The sequence below is a fragment of the Dermacentor albipictus genome, chromosome 4, assembly GCF_038994185.2.
Source record: "Dermacentor albipictus isolate Rhodes 1998 colony chromosome 4, USDA_Dalb.pri_finalv2, whole genome shotgun sequence".
NCBI lineage: Eukaryota > Metazoa > Arthropoda > Arachnida > Ixodida > Ixodidae > Dermacentor > Dermacentor albipictus.
Window position 1 is genome coordinate 57,984,709 of NC_091824.1, and position 14,617 is coordinate 57,999,325.

The 14,617-nt window shown below is 48.0% G+C and overlaps 1 protein-coding gene across 7 annotated transcripts in view; it reads left to right on the top strand.

Moving 5' to 3' along the window:
* The window catches only part of LOC139059644 (uncharacterized), a 534,381-nt gene that overhangs the window by 437,804 nt on the left and 81,960 nt on the right, over positions 1-14,617 (top strand). For all 7 annotated transcript variants that reach the window (XR_011514267.1, XR_011514266.1, XR_011514270.1 and 4 more), the window contains one exon: positions 1,117-1,185. Coding sequence is in view for 2 of the 7 variants with exons in the window: in XM_070538065.1 (XP_070394166.1) it covers positions 1,117-1,185 (69 nt within the window). In the remaining 5 variants the exon portion in view is untranslated. The remainder of the gene's footprint in view (positions 1-1,116; positions 1,186-14,617) is intronic.

Consider the following 14,617-nt stretch of genomic DNA (forward strand, 5'->3'; position numbering starts at 1 on the left):
GCCAAACAAATCCCCAGAGTCACACATCTGGTCACCTAAGCTCTGACGTGTAACAGGTTCGTTACAGAGCGGCTCATTCCCAGTGACCCAAGTTTACGTCAGAGAAGTCCATCGAAAAGTACTACATACCCCGTGAACCAAGTCTGTCCGATAGGTGGCTGTGAACCCGGTTCCCTCAGCACATCAGGGGCCCTACCTATTTGACAATGGACTACCTAGTTACCTTAGGGGGTGGGAAAGAGGTCATAGGCGCGGACATAAATATATACACACGTAGAGACATGTCGAAAACTGGAGTAAGCTCCCAAGAAATGCTAATAGCATTAAAGAATGGGCTTCGTGGAATGAGGCGTTGTCTCATTGGAAAGGACTGCTCATACTATCACCAACAGTATCATCATCGCCATTAGCAGCAGCACTACGGGCATGGTCGTGTTCAAGAAGTGCACAGTGCTTGTCTATATAGATTGATTCGCGTAATAAATACGTTTGGCATGTCGGGATGTACATTGTACATCCCGACATTAACCTAGTGTATCTGTTTTGACAAGGGATGAACGTAAAACCCAGTATTGATAATTTTACCACAAAATCTAACGTGCAATGTATTGCATCTTTCCGATAACTACGTTTAAGGAGATATTTTAATTTGCAGGTGGCGCTGGCTATTACTCCTTTTTGATTTGACAAATATATGCTAAATGATACGGTTCTTACAAGCAAAGGCGTATAAACAATACAGTGACATTAATCCTGTAATTCACACACACACACACACACACACACAAAAACGTTTTGCGCAGTGTACGAATCGCAAATGTTTTTAACATATAGAAATTTATTGCTTTAGTGTATCCACTTTCCTCACAGTAAAATAAAAAGGAAAGGTTTCTTTTTTCTTTGCCGGCAATGTGGCGAATGCATTAATAAGCATTTATTGCTGACTGACGGCTCCTAGGAGAAAGGACGTATTAAAAGTACTTTTGCTCATTTTGAGACAAATAAAAAAATTAAAAAGTAATAGAAGAAGCCTAATGGCTCGCAATGCGAAAGCCACAATACCTTTCGTTGTCCGATTGCTGCGCGCGTGCATCTTCGTTCCCACCTCCATTTCAGGTTGTTCAGGAAGCCTCCGACAGATGGCGCCACGAGGAGCACGGGCTTTTTGCTTTTCTCGATCGCAAGGTAAGCTTGCGTGGTGGGCTGCCTCGCTAGGACAGGGTTTTCGTCGGAGTAAACTCTTTACTGAGTTGAATGGGGGCGGAAAAAAAGAAAAAAAAAGGAATTACCAAATAGCTTGCGCTTTAAGAAACGTCAGGTGAGCAGGCCTGCGCTCTTTGGAACTTTAGCACGAGTGGTGAATAAAGGCGGAACGTCTTGCCCATCGCTTATATTTTTCTTTCTCCCTACATTTGAAAGATTGCATTTAAGTTAAAGGGTATTTCGCCCTACTCTTTTTTTTTTTTGTAGTGAGCCTGTAGAATCAAATAAGAGCATGAAAGACTTCCTTAATTGTTTTCGATACATCCGGCTATTGTATCACGTATGCACAAAGAAACAAGCGGATAAAAATGAATAATCTAATGTTTAACCCAAATAATTAGGTATTCATACGAGGTGTTCTTTGCTACAGCAACTGCGGCCATTGCGCTGATTGCATAAGCGCTGCTGTGAGAGTGACGCAGAAAAATATGGGTGTGGCGGTTGTAATTGCGGTTTATTTTCCCGACATCTTCCAAGATAGCGTATGCGCCTTTTAGCAACGAGCAAAGAAGACCACGCAAGCGTTGGCTTCTTTCTGGTAAGGATCGGTGGACTCAGTGGCAGTGCTAGCAGTGAAAGACGAGCTTGATTTGTTTCTCCAGCTTTCTATTCTCGGCACATGTAAGCCTCTCGGCACTTTAAAGTGATCCTCCTATAACGCCCGTGTCTGTCAATCCCCGCCTTGATCTTGCTGCTTTGGGAAAACAACTATCCTCGGCCTGACGCAGGCGCTGTATACCTGTAGAACTCGCTGTTGTCGTTGTTGTTGTTGTTCACGTGATGCGCTATGACTCCTACCCACTATAAACGAGCGAATCGACAAAGGGAATATCGAAATACTTAGGAAAAGTAAAATGGAAATGAATTAAAGCGCATTTAGGAAGCGGTCAGAGTATGAAATTTCATAGTGCCCGATGAAATCCGAGACAAAATGAATCCCGAAAAAAAAAGGAAGAAAAAAAAGCAATGGCTTGCTTTCAGTCACCGACGCCTAACTTCTCCGCAGAATGCCGCTGACTCTGGTCCTGTCTTGCTCACCTAAACTAACTAAGTGGCTCGTCGCCCAGAGACTACTATTTCAAGGATAGCCAAGCCGTGTCTTTCCATGCTGCCCGCAGTGGCATAGCCAGAAATCTTTTTTTTTTTTCTGGGGAAGGGGGAGGCCGCATACTTACACAGACATTCTGGGGGGGGGGGGGGGGGGGTGGAGGGCAGGAGCACGTGCCCGGTGTGCCCCCCCCCCCCCCTTGCTCCGGCTACGCCACTGGCTACAGGTAGGGAGCTCTCTAGATGCAAATATACAACAACAACTCGCTCCGATGGGATTCGAGGCGTATAATAAGCCCTGCATGCACCCGCCTAAGTTGTGATTCACCACTGAGCCGCTGCGTCGGTAGGTTTGACGCTGGGATCAAGTCCGGTTCACCGCTTTGTTTAGCGGCAAACAAGAGACCGTGAAGGCTTGGTTCCTTCCACGAGTGAGTGGTATATTTATGAAATACCGTCGCTGGGCCGCCGCCAGGGCCGAATGTGCGAGCCGAGACGTGCTTCTCCGGGTCCCGGACGTCAACGAAGAACCGACGCCGCGTTCCTGTTGGCTGAACACGAGGCACGCGCTGCCGTATGCTTCATCGCTGTAGTCATGCGTCAGCAAAGCTGGCTACGGTTGCTGCGTCTCCTGTCTCTTCCGGCAGCTTGAACTGTTTTGCGGCGGATTGCAACGGTCTTTGGGATCTTGATCCGTTTAGGTTGCTTTCGGCCTTGGCTTGGAAATAGATTCCGTTTTTCTTTCTTTCTTTCTTTCCTTTCTTTTTTTTTCTTTTGCAGTCCAGGGATTTCGGTCCCGTTAGCAGCGTCTCTATTTGTGGAGCGAGGGCCAAATTCGTAATGCTTTTCGTTATTTAAGTGTTGCTCGCCATTGGCCGGTTGCCTTCACTAATTATAAGTCGGACATCACGATTGCTTGGCCCCAGGGGCCGAATTCGTGAATCTTCTCGTTCGTGAGAGTTGGCCGCCTCCGCTAATAGTATTCCCAGCATCAGGTTGATTGATATTCGCTGTTACGAAACGCTTCTATCGTAAGAGTGTTTGTGTGTGTGGATAAAGGCCCTCCTCTTACGATATATAGTTTGAGGATTGTGGGGATTTGGGGGATTCGACGCGCTATTGCGCTGGCGAATTTCACCCATGTCTGTAATCCTAAGCCATGCCGTTCTTGCTCCGAACCAGTTTTAGTGGTGGCGCTCCACTCGCCATGGTTCGTGGGTGAGGGCGGAGCTGGTGACGTCACGGGAGTGGCCCCTCGTGGCTACTGCCGTGACGGTAGCAGCTCTCTTCTCCTTTGGGACAGCACCCGGTACGTACGATGCTCTCTCTCATCCGCCGACACCTTTGTGACTAGGATTGAGCTCACGCACGGCGCCTTTGCCCGTGCGGGGAGCGCGTACCTCGTGTTGTTTCCTATCCCGACGCTAAGCCTAAGAACGGGTGCCTAGTGCTCGCGCGAGGTCGTACCACGCCGAGCCGCACTCATCGAAGGCCCAAGCCGAAGGAGATTGCCCGAGCTCTCGCGAGTTGGCCCATTGGTTATCGCCAGAGCGAGTAGCATAGCCGCCGGGACTTTTCCTAGCGGCGCGTCCCAGCTTGAGCCTGTGCTCTCGCAGCGACGTGCTACAGGCGCCCCCTAGCTGTATTTTCGCCCTTGGTGCGGGACCCCTTTGGTTCCCCGCCGTCCCGGGACCGGGCGTTTGTGCAGTGTTGGGTGCCGTTGGAAACAATAAACGGTTTCCTTCATTTTAGGGCAATACTGTGTTTTTGCGTGCGTCGCTCGGTAGCCCCTTGTGGCCTGAGCTCGCGCGCAGCGGCGCTAGAGGCTGACGGCTGACGCGGCCCTGTGGCTCGCTAAGCTCGAACCCGCGGTGGTCGGTACTCCTGTGAGACCCCCAGACCCCACAGGATATACTTTTTTTGTGAACACGAACCCTGAAGAAGTGATGATATAGGCAGCAAGTTTAGCTGGACCTACTGAATCGTTCGCAATTACACAAATCGACGATGCATAAGAAAACATTCACTATAGCTTTGCAACAGTATGGATTATCATTAGCGCTGCGAGTATATGCGCCTTGGGGTCCTTATGACCATAAATACCGGAGAAGGAAGACTTGCGTGTGCCTTGGGCTTTGCGATGAGTGTTCTGCCGGACATCATGGATCTTACGAAGCCTTACAGCTGTAATTTGCAACGGAAACTAGCTTTCTATATTTACTTAATCTCATTGTCAGAAAGGTTCCGTATCCACTGTGATAATTTGACCCATTTTCCGCGTAATTCATGCGGAAACAGGCCGTTTTATCAATTATGTATAACTACTGTACAATACCGGCAGCGTGTGCAATGATTGGAACGCATACCGACAATTTTGAGATTTTCAGTAAGGTTATTCCAGCAAAGCCTAGAAAACATCGAGCACACTGAAGCGTCTTCTTTGTGTCGCTGAGATGAGGTCAAAAGGAGGAGGTAATCGGCAAACAGTACTAAATGGAGGCAATTGACAGTTGCTGGTTAGGAATATTAAAATTCACAAATTGATTTCATTATAGTTATCCATATTTCCGACCGACCGATCATGGCTGCATAACCTATAGTCTGAGCGCCGCTCAGGCCACGGACGAAGATCGGGAAGGAAAATAATTGGAACAGAATCGCTATATTACCGTTTTGATATTACCCCTCCCCAATGTACCACTCTGAAGCTGCCGCACCATCTGCGCGTGACGTCATAAATTCTGAAAGCGTCTGCTCGATGAAAACTGTGTGTTGGCAAGGCACCTGGGTTTTCATTCAGAAAAAGTTCTTACGGTGCAGTTGTTCGTTAGAACGATTTTCAGCCAATGCTGGTGTTGGACACATCATTTGGGAAGGCGACCAGCCACGACAAAAAGCACATACAGCAACGAAGACCAATCTGAATTCGGCTCCTGTACATTGCATTCTATAGAGGAACTTATTAAGGACTCAATACCGCAAACTTTGTTTACCTTTTTCATGAAAGAAAAAATACCGCTCTAACAAAGTGAATCTTTTGAAATCCGTGACCTCATAATAAAGTGTCGTGTCGCATGGAGTTGGGGCGCGAATGTCAGAAAGATAAATTTTGTGCTGTCTTTGCTCCGCGATTATTAAACTTCTCCTACCAGATTATCGAATCTTGAAAGGGTACGCCACCAATCTAATCGGAATTAGTGTTTCTCATTTGTGCGCCTTTAAGTCTTTCTTTCTCGGCGCAGTTTCATTTTTCACCTATTCTATACTGCTCCAATTTTTGTTAATGTCTATACCTCGTCAGGAGCAACAAACAGATTAAACAACACGTACTGTATAGATCGTAACTGGTTAAATTGCAGCCGCCTTGCTTGGGCATATAAACCGAAACGCTCTGCATCGCGACCCAGCCCCGCGGTATGCAGTCAGTGCCTGCAGCGCTGGTGGGGGACCGTGCCCGGATCCGGCAGGAGTGGTTCGGTTCGAATCTCGAATCGGCGGCAGCGCTGGACCACTGTACCCAACTGTTATATCGCAGGCGCAGACACGCTCGTGGGGGAGGTCCGCTGCAATCTGCGGGGCACCCTTACGCGTTCTGTCTTGCGCGACCGTTTAATCGGCGCGCCACCTCCCCTCCACTGTAATTGCGTCTGCTCGCCGCCGCGCAGTATCGGCACCGCGCGCGGCTATGCGGATGCTGCTCGTTTGACATTTTATTTGCGTGCAAGGCCGCCCGCACGCACACACGTATGCTCGAGTGCGTGCTGGTGCGAGTATGCGTGCGTGCGTGTGTGCGGTGCATGGGTTAGCCGGCCGCCCACGATTACGTGTGTGCAGTGTGCTCGAGAGTTCGCACAATGACGCGAAAGCCGTGGCGGTGCCGTAGACGGCGCCGTAGACGGCGCCGGATGAGAATTACCTCTGCGCTCTCGCGGTCATCGCTCAACGGGACCACCTATTATTCGAGCGCGGCTGTCGCGTGCTCTGTGCTCGAGTGCGCGTGAGATCTCCTAATGGGCAAAAAAAAAAAGAAAGGAAAAAATAAGTGTATGCCTTTACCATTACTATTTGCTCTCGAATTGCACGTATGGTCAGGTTCGTCCGGTTCCGATATGTCGGGGCGTTAAGTGGCGCGCGATGTGCTCAGAAAACCTTGCGCTTCACTCTGACGTATACAGGTCACGCCCTGCACGTTTCCTTATGCCAGATATGGTTCTGCCTCGGCGAACGTTACTGGATGATGGAGCCTGGCAGTGCGATCGAGCGTGTTTAATGGCCTCGGCTGCGATGACCTCCAACCATTGCAAACGCCCAGTGCCCTGCGAGTGCGCGAGACAACTTGCAAGGGACAGTTGCCAGTGAAATGAGGATCTCTACTCACATTGCGATCACCGCGTCAGAACGAGGAATTCGCGAAAAATGTGCGCTCACGTCAAATGGTTAGCAGGAGGACATGGTTGTTGCTAGGAATGACGATATCTAGAAGATACCTTAAGCAGAACGAGTGTGTTTCTGCAGGGGCATGCTGAAGGAAGACGTCACGAGAGGTGTAGAGGCTGTGTATTGAAGACTGATTGAGAGAACATAGAATTGAGAGGTTTGCCTAGCTGCCCGCCTAGCATGCTATTCCAGGTGGGGATCATGAGAGATGATACGCACAGTGCAAGTCAAAGTCACACAACATTTGAAAAAAAAAAAAACACGCCACCAAAGAAGAACATGCAAAATTAGTTAAATTATCTCGTTGAGACGATGGAGTGTTTCGCAGGCAGGTTTGAAGGGTCTAAGTATAGCACGTACCATTGCGATAGCCCACTGTCCAGTTATACAAGTTTCACATATACTTCGTACAGGTGCTGGAAACGGACAGTTCTTCCTCGCATCGACTCTACTATACAGAATTGTTCATTCGTCAACAGCATGGAGGAGCTTCGAAAGCGAAGTGAGGAATTCCTTAACGATGCGCGTGTTATCGTGGATGCGCATTCGGTGTGGGCAAAATTGTCATAGCAGCGAAGTTCACCTCGTCTTCCTCAACAAAAAGAGACGCGGGAGATAGCTAGAGCACGTGACGTGAGGGAGCGGCAGTATAAGCATGCGACTATGGGCGCTCCCGAAGTAAGCAAAACGGCGGGTCCATCGTTCATCATCTCGAATTACGCGCCTCACTAGGCGCCATGCGTTCGCTAAACTGGGTGCCTCCATGCTTACTTGCAGGCCCTGTGTCCCGAGTAGGCCTCCACAGTGCACCGCGTCCCTTCTTGAAAACTACGGCGACTTTCTCACTGATGACGCCGTTCAAATATGCATGAGTCGACGCGCCACTCTTTCGTTTCTGCTAACATATCGTTGGCGTTCTTGGCGCGGCTGCTTTCTTAACCACCCAGAAGCGAGCGTAGATATGTGTACGTGCATGGCTACCGTGTTCAAGTATAGTAGAGCTGCCGCAAGTGGCGTAGGTACATATATATAATGTAGTGTCGCGCTTTAATCTAATATTGGTACAGGTTTAACTCTCCCCGTAAGCTATGACTAACCTGCTGGAGAATAGCGGCGACTATTCCGAAGTCGTTAAGTGAGCGGCTCTTTTAGACTTCCAAGCGAGTTTCAGGGCCTCGGAAGAGAGAAATAAAAAATAATAATAATAAAAAAAGGAAAAAAGGAATGCAGAGGAGCTTGTTTGTATATGTTCATAAGGCCTCGTCGTCTCTTTGCTCCTCTTCTGACAAACATATTGCATTGCCACAAAAAGTTGCTTTGCGTACGGAGCGCCGGAGTTAACGGAATTAGCGTGCACTTACGTATGCAAGAAAGGGAAACACGCTAGGGTTACCGCTCACTACGCGCCATAAAAGAGCGCTTTCCCGAGCTGCTTGACTGACAGCGTACAAAACTCGACTCTCTGTTTCTATGCGCTGGCCGTGAGCAAATTCGAGGTCTCCGTGGGGTATACCGCCATGAGCTTGCGTTGCCTCTCTTTCCCTTGAGGTTTTAGTGTGGCAGTGTTACAGCTTCGCTGCTGCGATGGTGTGAGCGTCTATACTTTCCCTGTGTACACGACTGTCGCGGACACGAAACGTTGGCTGGTGGCGTCGCCATTTCTCTCTATATATATGTATACAACTAGGCGCATTGGCGGTTTCGTGTGTTCCAGCCTGTCATTAGGAAGGGTTTCCAGTGTCAGAGCCGTCGTTAGCGGTACGATATCGAACTAACCGCACATTCTTCGGTTATGCAGCAAATTGTCCAAAAGAACGGTGCTTTGAAGAGCTGGACCTATCAACACCAAGCTCCACTGGAAAGCATATAAAAAAAAGTGTTGGAAGCTGATTGAACTTTCGTTGACTTCGATGAAAAACAGACTTCTTGAGCGATTTTGGCGTGAGAATGGGGTCATATGAACGACATAATTGGTTGTGAGAGCAGCGCAGGAGTAACAGCGTTTGATCGACGTCAACAAGAGCTTAAATCAACTTCCACATTTATTTCATAAGTTATTATCACCACCACCACCATCATCATCATAGTCAACACGTACCTAGTATCCCCAGTGGCCCATATTCAACGTCATTGATACCCAGTGGATATCCACTGGGCCCATGCAGAGGAACATGCCCTGTGGTTCATACCCAGTATATACAGTGGCACATATATTTAGACTGCACTATTGTCGCGATCGGTCCTTGAAAGAGTTTAGAAAAACACATAACCCATACGGAAAAGTAGCGGTAACTCGCCAAGTCTCAGTCCTTAAAAAAAATAAAAGAACATTGTTTTTAATAAACAGCGTAGAATTGTTAGGCTGTACAGCTAACAGACACATGCAGTATGACCATATGTGCGAAATGGAGCGTGTCGTCTATTTTCGATGAAGTTGTCGCGTGCTGTGCGAAGAGATGAAGTTGCGAGCGCATAGTAGTTTATTTCTTGAAAAAGTGGGCAATTCGTTGGGCAAGGTGGACACCGTTTCGATAGATCGCCTGAACTTGTTTAGAAAGAAAACGAAAAAAAAAAGGCGCAAGCATTGGGAATAGTTTGTAAGAACGCTGTCTGTGCATTCTCCAATAAAAGGAATTGTAATAAAGAGAGAGAGAGAGAGTGAAACCATCTAACTTCTGCGCGCCCAAGAGCGACACACAGGTTCAAATAACCAGTTTTTATTGAAATCATATATACCTCAAAATTAGTATATAGTAATGTTTTTTTTAAACCTTGCATCGGTCTATCATGGCCGATCCACCAGAGTGGGTTGTCAGTTCATTGCTGAACAACAACAACAAGTTACTGGGAAATCGTTCGATTGCACGAAGAGGGCCTCAATGTACAGTTAATATCCGCCATATTGTACCCAAAAAGGAAATAGTCTGCGATCATATAAGAGAAAGATGGCAGTATTTGAATTGCATCGCATCAGATTGCTGACGCAATAGCAATCTGATATCAGGCGAAATAAGAAAGAAGTAAACTGGAGATCACTGGGAGTAATCTTCATCGTCTGGAAGTAATTTTCGACTTCAACTGGTTGGTGATGATGGCAAAGTTTAGATTTATATCGTGTACACACAGTAACACCCTATAAGAGCTACTCACCGCAAGAGGGACGTCCGCAGTATTCGCGAGCCCCGAAATTATGTTCAGCGCGCTCTTTAGAGTTTGTGACGTATAGTATAGCACGTTATATCCATGCCCAGTTTTGTTCACACTCGCATATATGGAAGCATAAAGTAGCTGGAACAGAATCACTTCTTCCTCTTCTCAACCACATTCGCAGTGGTCAGTGCGGTGCCCGTCGCTGCGGCGTTTCCACGCAGTTGCATATTCGCGGACCACACACGGCGAGCTTAACAAATGGCGTGACGGCGCCGTATTTGCGGCCGCTTTATCGCAGTGGCCTTATATGGGAGGAGGAGCCAGTCGCACCCCGACAAAGATGGTCGCTGGGTGGCTTTTCTATCGGAACCGCGAGCTGGTCGCTGTCCCGAATTTATTACTGGTCAAACTTTTTTCGCGGCTTATCTCACGGCTTTCCAGCCTTCGTGAACAGTGCCGCATCCTGTGTCCCCGTACGAGCGAGACAGCCGCTATGAGGAATACACGTTCTTAAAATTATCGATGTACGTCTACGGCTTTTCTTTTCCTTTTTTTTTTTCTTCTTTTTGGCTCGTTCCATCGGCCGTCGTCCTTCACTGACGAATATGATATACCGCCGGTGGTCGCGTTATGTCATATGTATTAATGAGGCGGTGCTTCTCACAGGGAGACGTGCCCGGGACCGTTCGGTTCCTCGTTATGGCGCTCTTCGGCAGCGATGTCGCGTGTCGCGAATACCTCAAAGCCGGCCGGTGTCGGTGTGGTCGTCCGGCCAGGCGCTGGAGGTAATCCGGTGGTAATACCTCGGAGTGGACGTGAATTAAATGCAAATCTCCGGCTTAAGCGTCCAGCTTCCTTTCGGTCGAGCGTTGTCCAGTCGTTCACCTTCCTTCTTGAATGTGTGTTTCTTCCTTTACTATTCGTTTTCTCGTTTTCTCGCGGTTATTACGCTTTAATGCTTCACCATGGCGGCCACAGCTCGGCGAGGTCTAGTCTACGTTCATTGTGAAGCGTCGTTCTTCCCAGTGGTGGTTCATTATTTCCCTTGGATTGAAACTGCCAGGGTGATCAGCGAGACGATTAATTTTGCGACCAAATGCCGTAGTTTGCATCATACTGTGCACTGTCTCTGATCCGTTGACTAGGTGGGGGTCAATAATGAGTCATACACCTTGACCAGCAATACTGGACGCTTCGTGCTTGTTTTGTGAGCTCTGCTATCGATGACGCTGGTAGACAGGATATAGATGCATCAGCATAAAGCCGGCACCGGTACTGGCACTGGTTGGCAAAATAAAGGAAGCTCACTTAAGCTCACTCACAAAATATACTTTTTTTTTGTTGCTTAGGGCTAACTCGGACTCAGACTTGCCAAAATTTTGCTCAACCGGGCTCACTAAAACTCAGGCTCACGAGTTTGACTGAGTCGACTCGTGAGGTTGCCGATCTATGGGAACTGCTGATTTTCGCACCCGCTAACTCATATCTGCATATGTCACCTCAATCGTTTCATCAACACAAAACATGTGCAAAAGGCCAGTGGGCAAAAGGCCAGTGGGCAAAAGGCCAGTGGGCAAAGGGAAAGGTGAGAGGTAAGGTAAACGAAAGTGGCTGACCAAAAGAAAAAAAAAACTTCTTAAAGAAACAGAAAAAAAAGGATAACTTCAGATTCCAGTGAAACTTCCATTCCCTCATTGCCTTAAATGAATTAGACTACATGCGGACAGCAGTCATGAACTCCCGACTTCTGAGTATGTCCATATGCTCCGGCACCATTTGGACAGAACTTTCCAGTGCAACTCAGAAAAGTTTAAGAGAATTCCAGCGCCACATGTGAAACTCCTGGACAGCGCTAAGAGACTTCTCAACCATCTGAAAAAGCGTGAATTCAGCCTGCATGTTGCAACGGACACGCCTTGACACGCGCCTTGGCCGCAACGCCGTCTGTTAACGAGCAGGATATGCAAGACAGGACCTGTTTGCAGCCCTCGACTCAGATTTACTGAGTTTATTTTCATTCCTTTTTTGGCGTTAATGCAGCGCAAAGGACCGGTGGGCCGGAAGTAGCGGTTCGCGGAAAGAAGTACACGAACACGAGCGTTACGATTGGGGCAAGTTGGTTTCACTCGCTCCTGTTGCATTTCGTTTTCAATTATTTGCCTCTTACCAGCTACTTTGCGGCCGGTAGATAGGTATTCCCAGTCTCACCTCGTTTGCGCCTTCTTTCTGGTGGCGGGATTCGAGCCATACAAGGTCCTTCAGCGCAACATCTGCATGTGCACGCTCTATTTACCCACCAGGCAAGGCCACGGATGGCAGTGCAGAACGAGGGAATAATTGTCAACCTTATCACTTTCCTTACCAGTGACAGCATTTTGAGACGATGGATATGTGCGTCACATCGCGTGACAACAGTGAGCTTAGAAAGGTCAGAACAGCTGTGCGCGTGTTAGCTTGAGTGTGAGCGAATTCGATGGCGCTCTGTGTGCGTTAATTGGATACGCGTACGTGCGAAGAAGTAACCTATCGAGCACTCTGGACACGCGTTGGATACGTTATTGCTCTGTGCGTCGTTTCTGTACCATCGACGTCAGATTTGAAATTAGGCTATGGCTGAGCATCAGACGGCCTAGCTTGTTGTACCCGTTTCATTTACTTGATTGCCCACTTTTGTGTGGTTTGCATAACTGCGTGCAATTCCATCGTTCACAAATTTAAGCGTTTAATGAGATATAGGGTGAGCTAGAAAAAGAGCGAGAGTGGTACGTACTTGAAAGTAGCGAAGGTGAGCAAGGGCTCCTTGGAAGCCCGGTGCGGCGAGATTGGGGCTCAACTATTCAGTTTTTATTAAGGCTGCATGTTTTGTTCGAATCGAGCAATAATAGAAATATGTGTTAGATTAAAATTAAACACAATTCAAGTTATGGACCGCGCAAAGAGCGATGGAATGAAAAATGTTAGACGTAACGTTAAGAGACAAAAGTGTGGTGTGGATCAGAGAGCCAACGGCGATAGCCGATGTTCTCTATAGTTGATAGGAGCAAGAAGTGGAGTTGTGCAGGCCATGTAATGCGTGGGGCAGATATCCGGTGGACCATCAGAGTCACAGAATGCGTGCCGAGGGAAAGAGAGACGCAGTCGAGGACGGCATAAAATTAGGTGGGATGATGAAATAAGGAAATTTGCAGGCGCAAGTTGGAATGAGCTTGCGCAAGACAGGGGTAATGGGAGATCGCTGAGAGAGGCCATCGTCCGGGCAGTAAGCACGCCTGATGATGATGACGATGATACTTATACCGAGAGCAAAAGATTAGGCGCCACTAAATGACTTGAAATGGAGAGGCGGAAGGTGACGCTGCGTTCAGCCATTCTATCAACCTGTGACGTCACAGAAAACGGCAACGTGTTGCTAAGATGGATTACCTAACTTAATGAAAAAAAAACTAAATAAAAATGAAAGTTTACATTACAATCGAAAATGAACTAAGGTTCAGAGTGACAATTCTTAATATATTCTTGTGCGAGACTGAAGTAGAGCATATTCCGGATCGTACTGAGAAATCCTTGGTGTAATATTAATGTCATCGGTGCCTCTTTGGGCTCGAAGTATATTGAGTGAACCATGGCCAGCGATGACACATTAATTAATGTTTTTTTTATTTTATGAATGAATGTTTTTATTAAGTGGCACTCCTTGCATGAAAGCATTAAAGTGCGGTGAAACGCGGGTGTGGTTTATTGCAGGGTTCCTTGGAGGGTATTATTTTGCAGGCCACATTTTCAGGCAAACAAGCTTTCCACTTTGTTGAACTTCTCAACTGCGTTTCGCGTCACCGTTGTAAAGGACATTTGTGTAGCGGTCGCATCATTTCAGACCGTAGGAACGTTGCATGTCAGAAAAAATGGGCTAGATCCGGGAATAAATATATTCAATGACAGCTTCGTGTCCACTGGCTGAGTGCAACTTCTCTGCGCAGATGCATGCTGGGCGGTGAAGCCCGCATTTAATGGGCTCCTTTTATCCAATTCTTCGCCGTTTGGCATAGTTCTGTGAACTTCCCTATTCCTTTTCTTGAAGCTTTCGCACTCTCCCTGGTGCTGTGTTTGAGATACACTCGCCTTTTCGCGACGTCGCTGTCACTGAAAGTTTCCTCGAGAAACGCTTCCGTAAACAAACGGCGGCCGACATCTGTGGGCAAAACAACGAAACACACAAACAAACAAACAACAACACCGGTGCGTGAAAGATGTGTAGGGTGTGACGAAAAAAAGCAAATTCACAAAGCGTGCCGGTGTCCTTTGCGGCCCTGACTCCGGAAAGTCGGTGTCACTCCTCCCGCGATCGGTATACAAGCACGTCGCGTTGTTGCAAAATCTTTCTGCCTTCTAAAACCGCACTTTTTTTTTTTACGCGTGCAGGGAAAGGTCCCCGGAGAAAGGGCAAAGAAAAGGGAGAGGGCTGCAACGTAGGCTTCGGTCTTATGCAGCGACGACGACCTGCCAAAAAACTTTGACAGCACGCTCTCCATGCGTGCGAATGCACTCCGCTCGTGGCCGCCGCAGTTGCCGCTGCAACGGCGCATCGCTTCGCAGCGCACGCAGGAAGCGCAGCAGCTCTCGAAGGGAAAAAAAAAAGAGTCAAGGTTCGGTCCAACATTAAAAGTCGATTAGGGCCAGCTCAGGTCGGCGACACAGTGCGTTGCCAATGAAGCCTGATGCG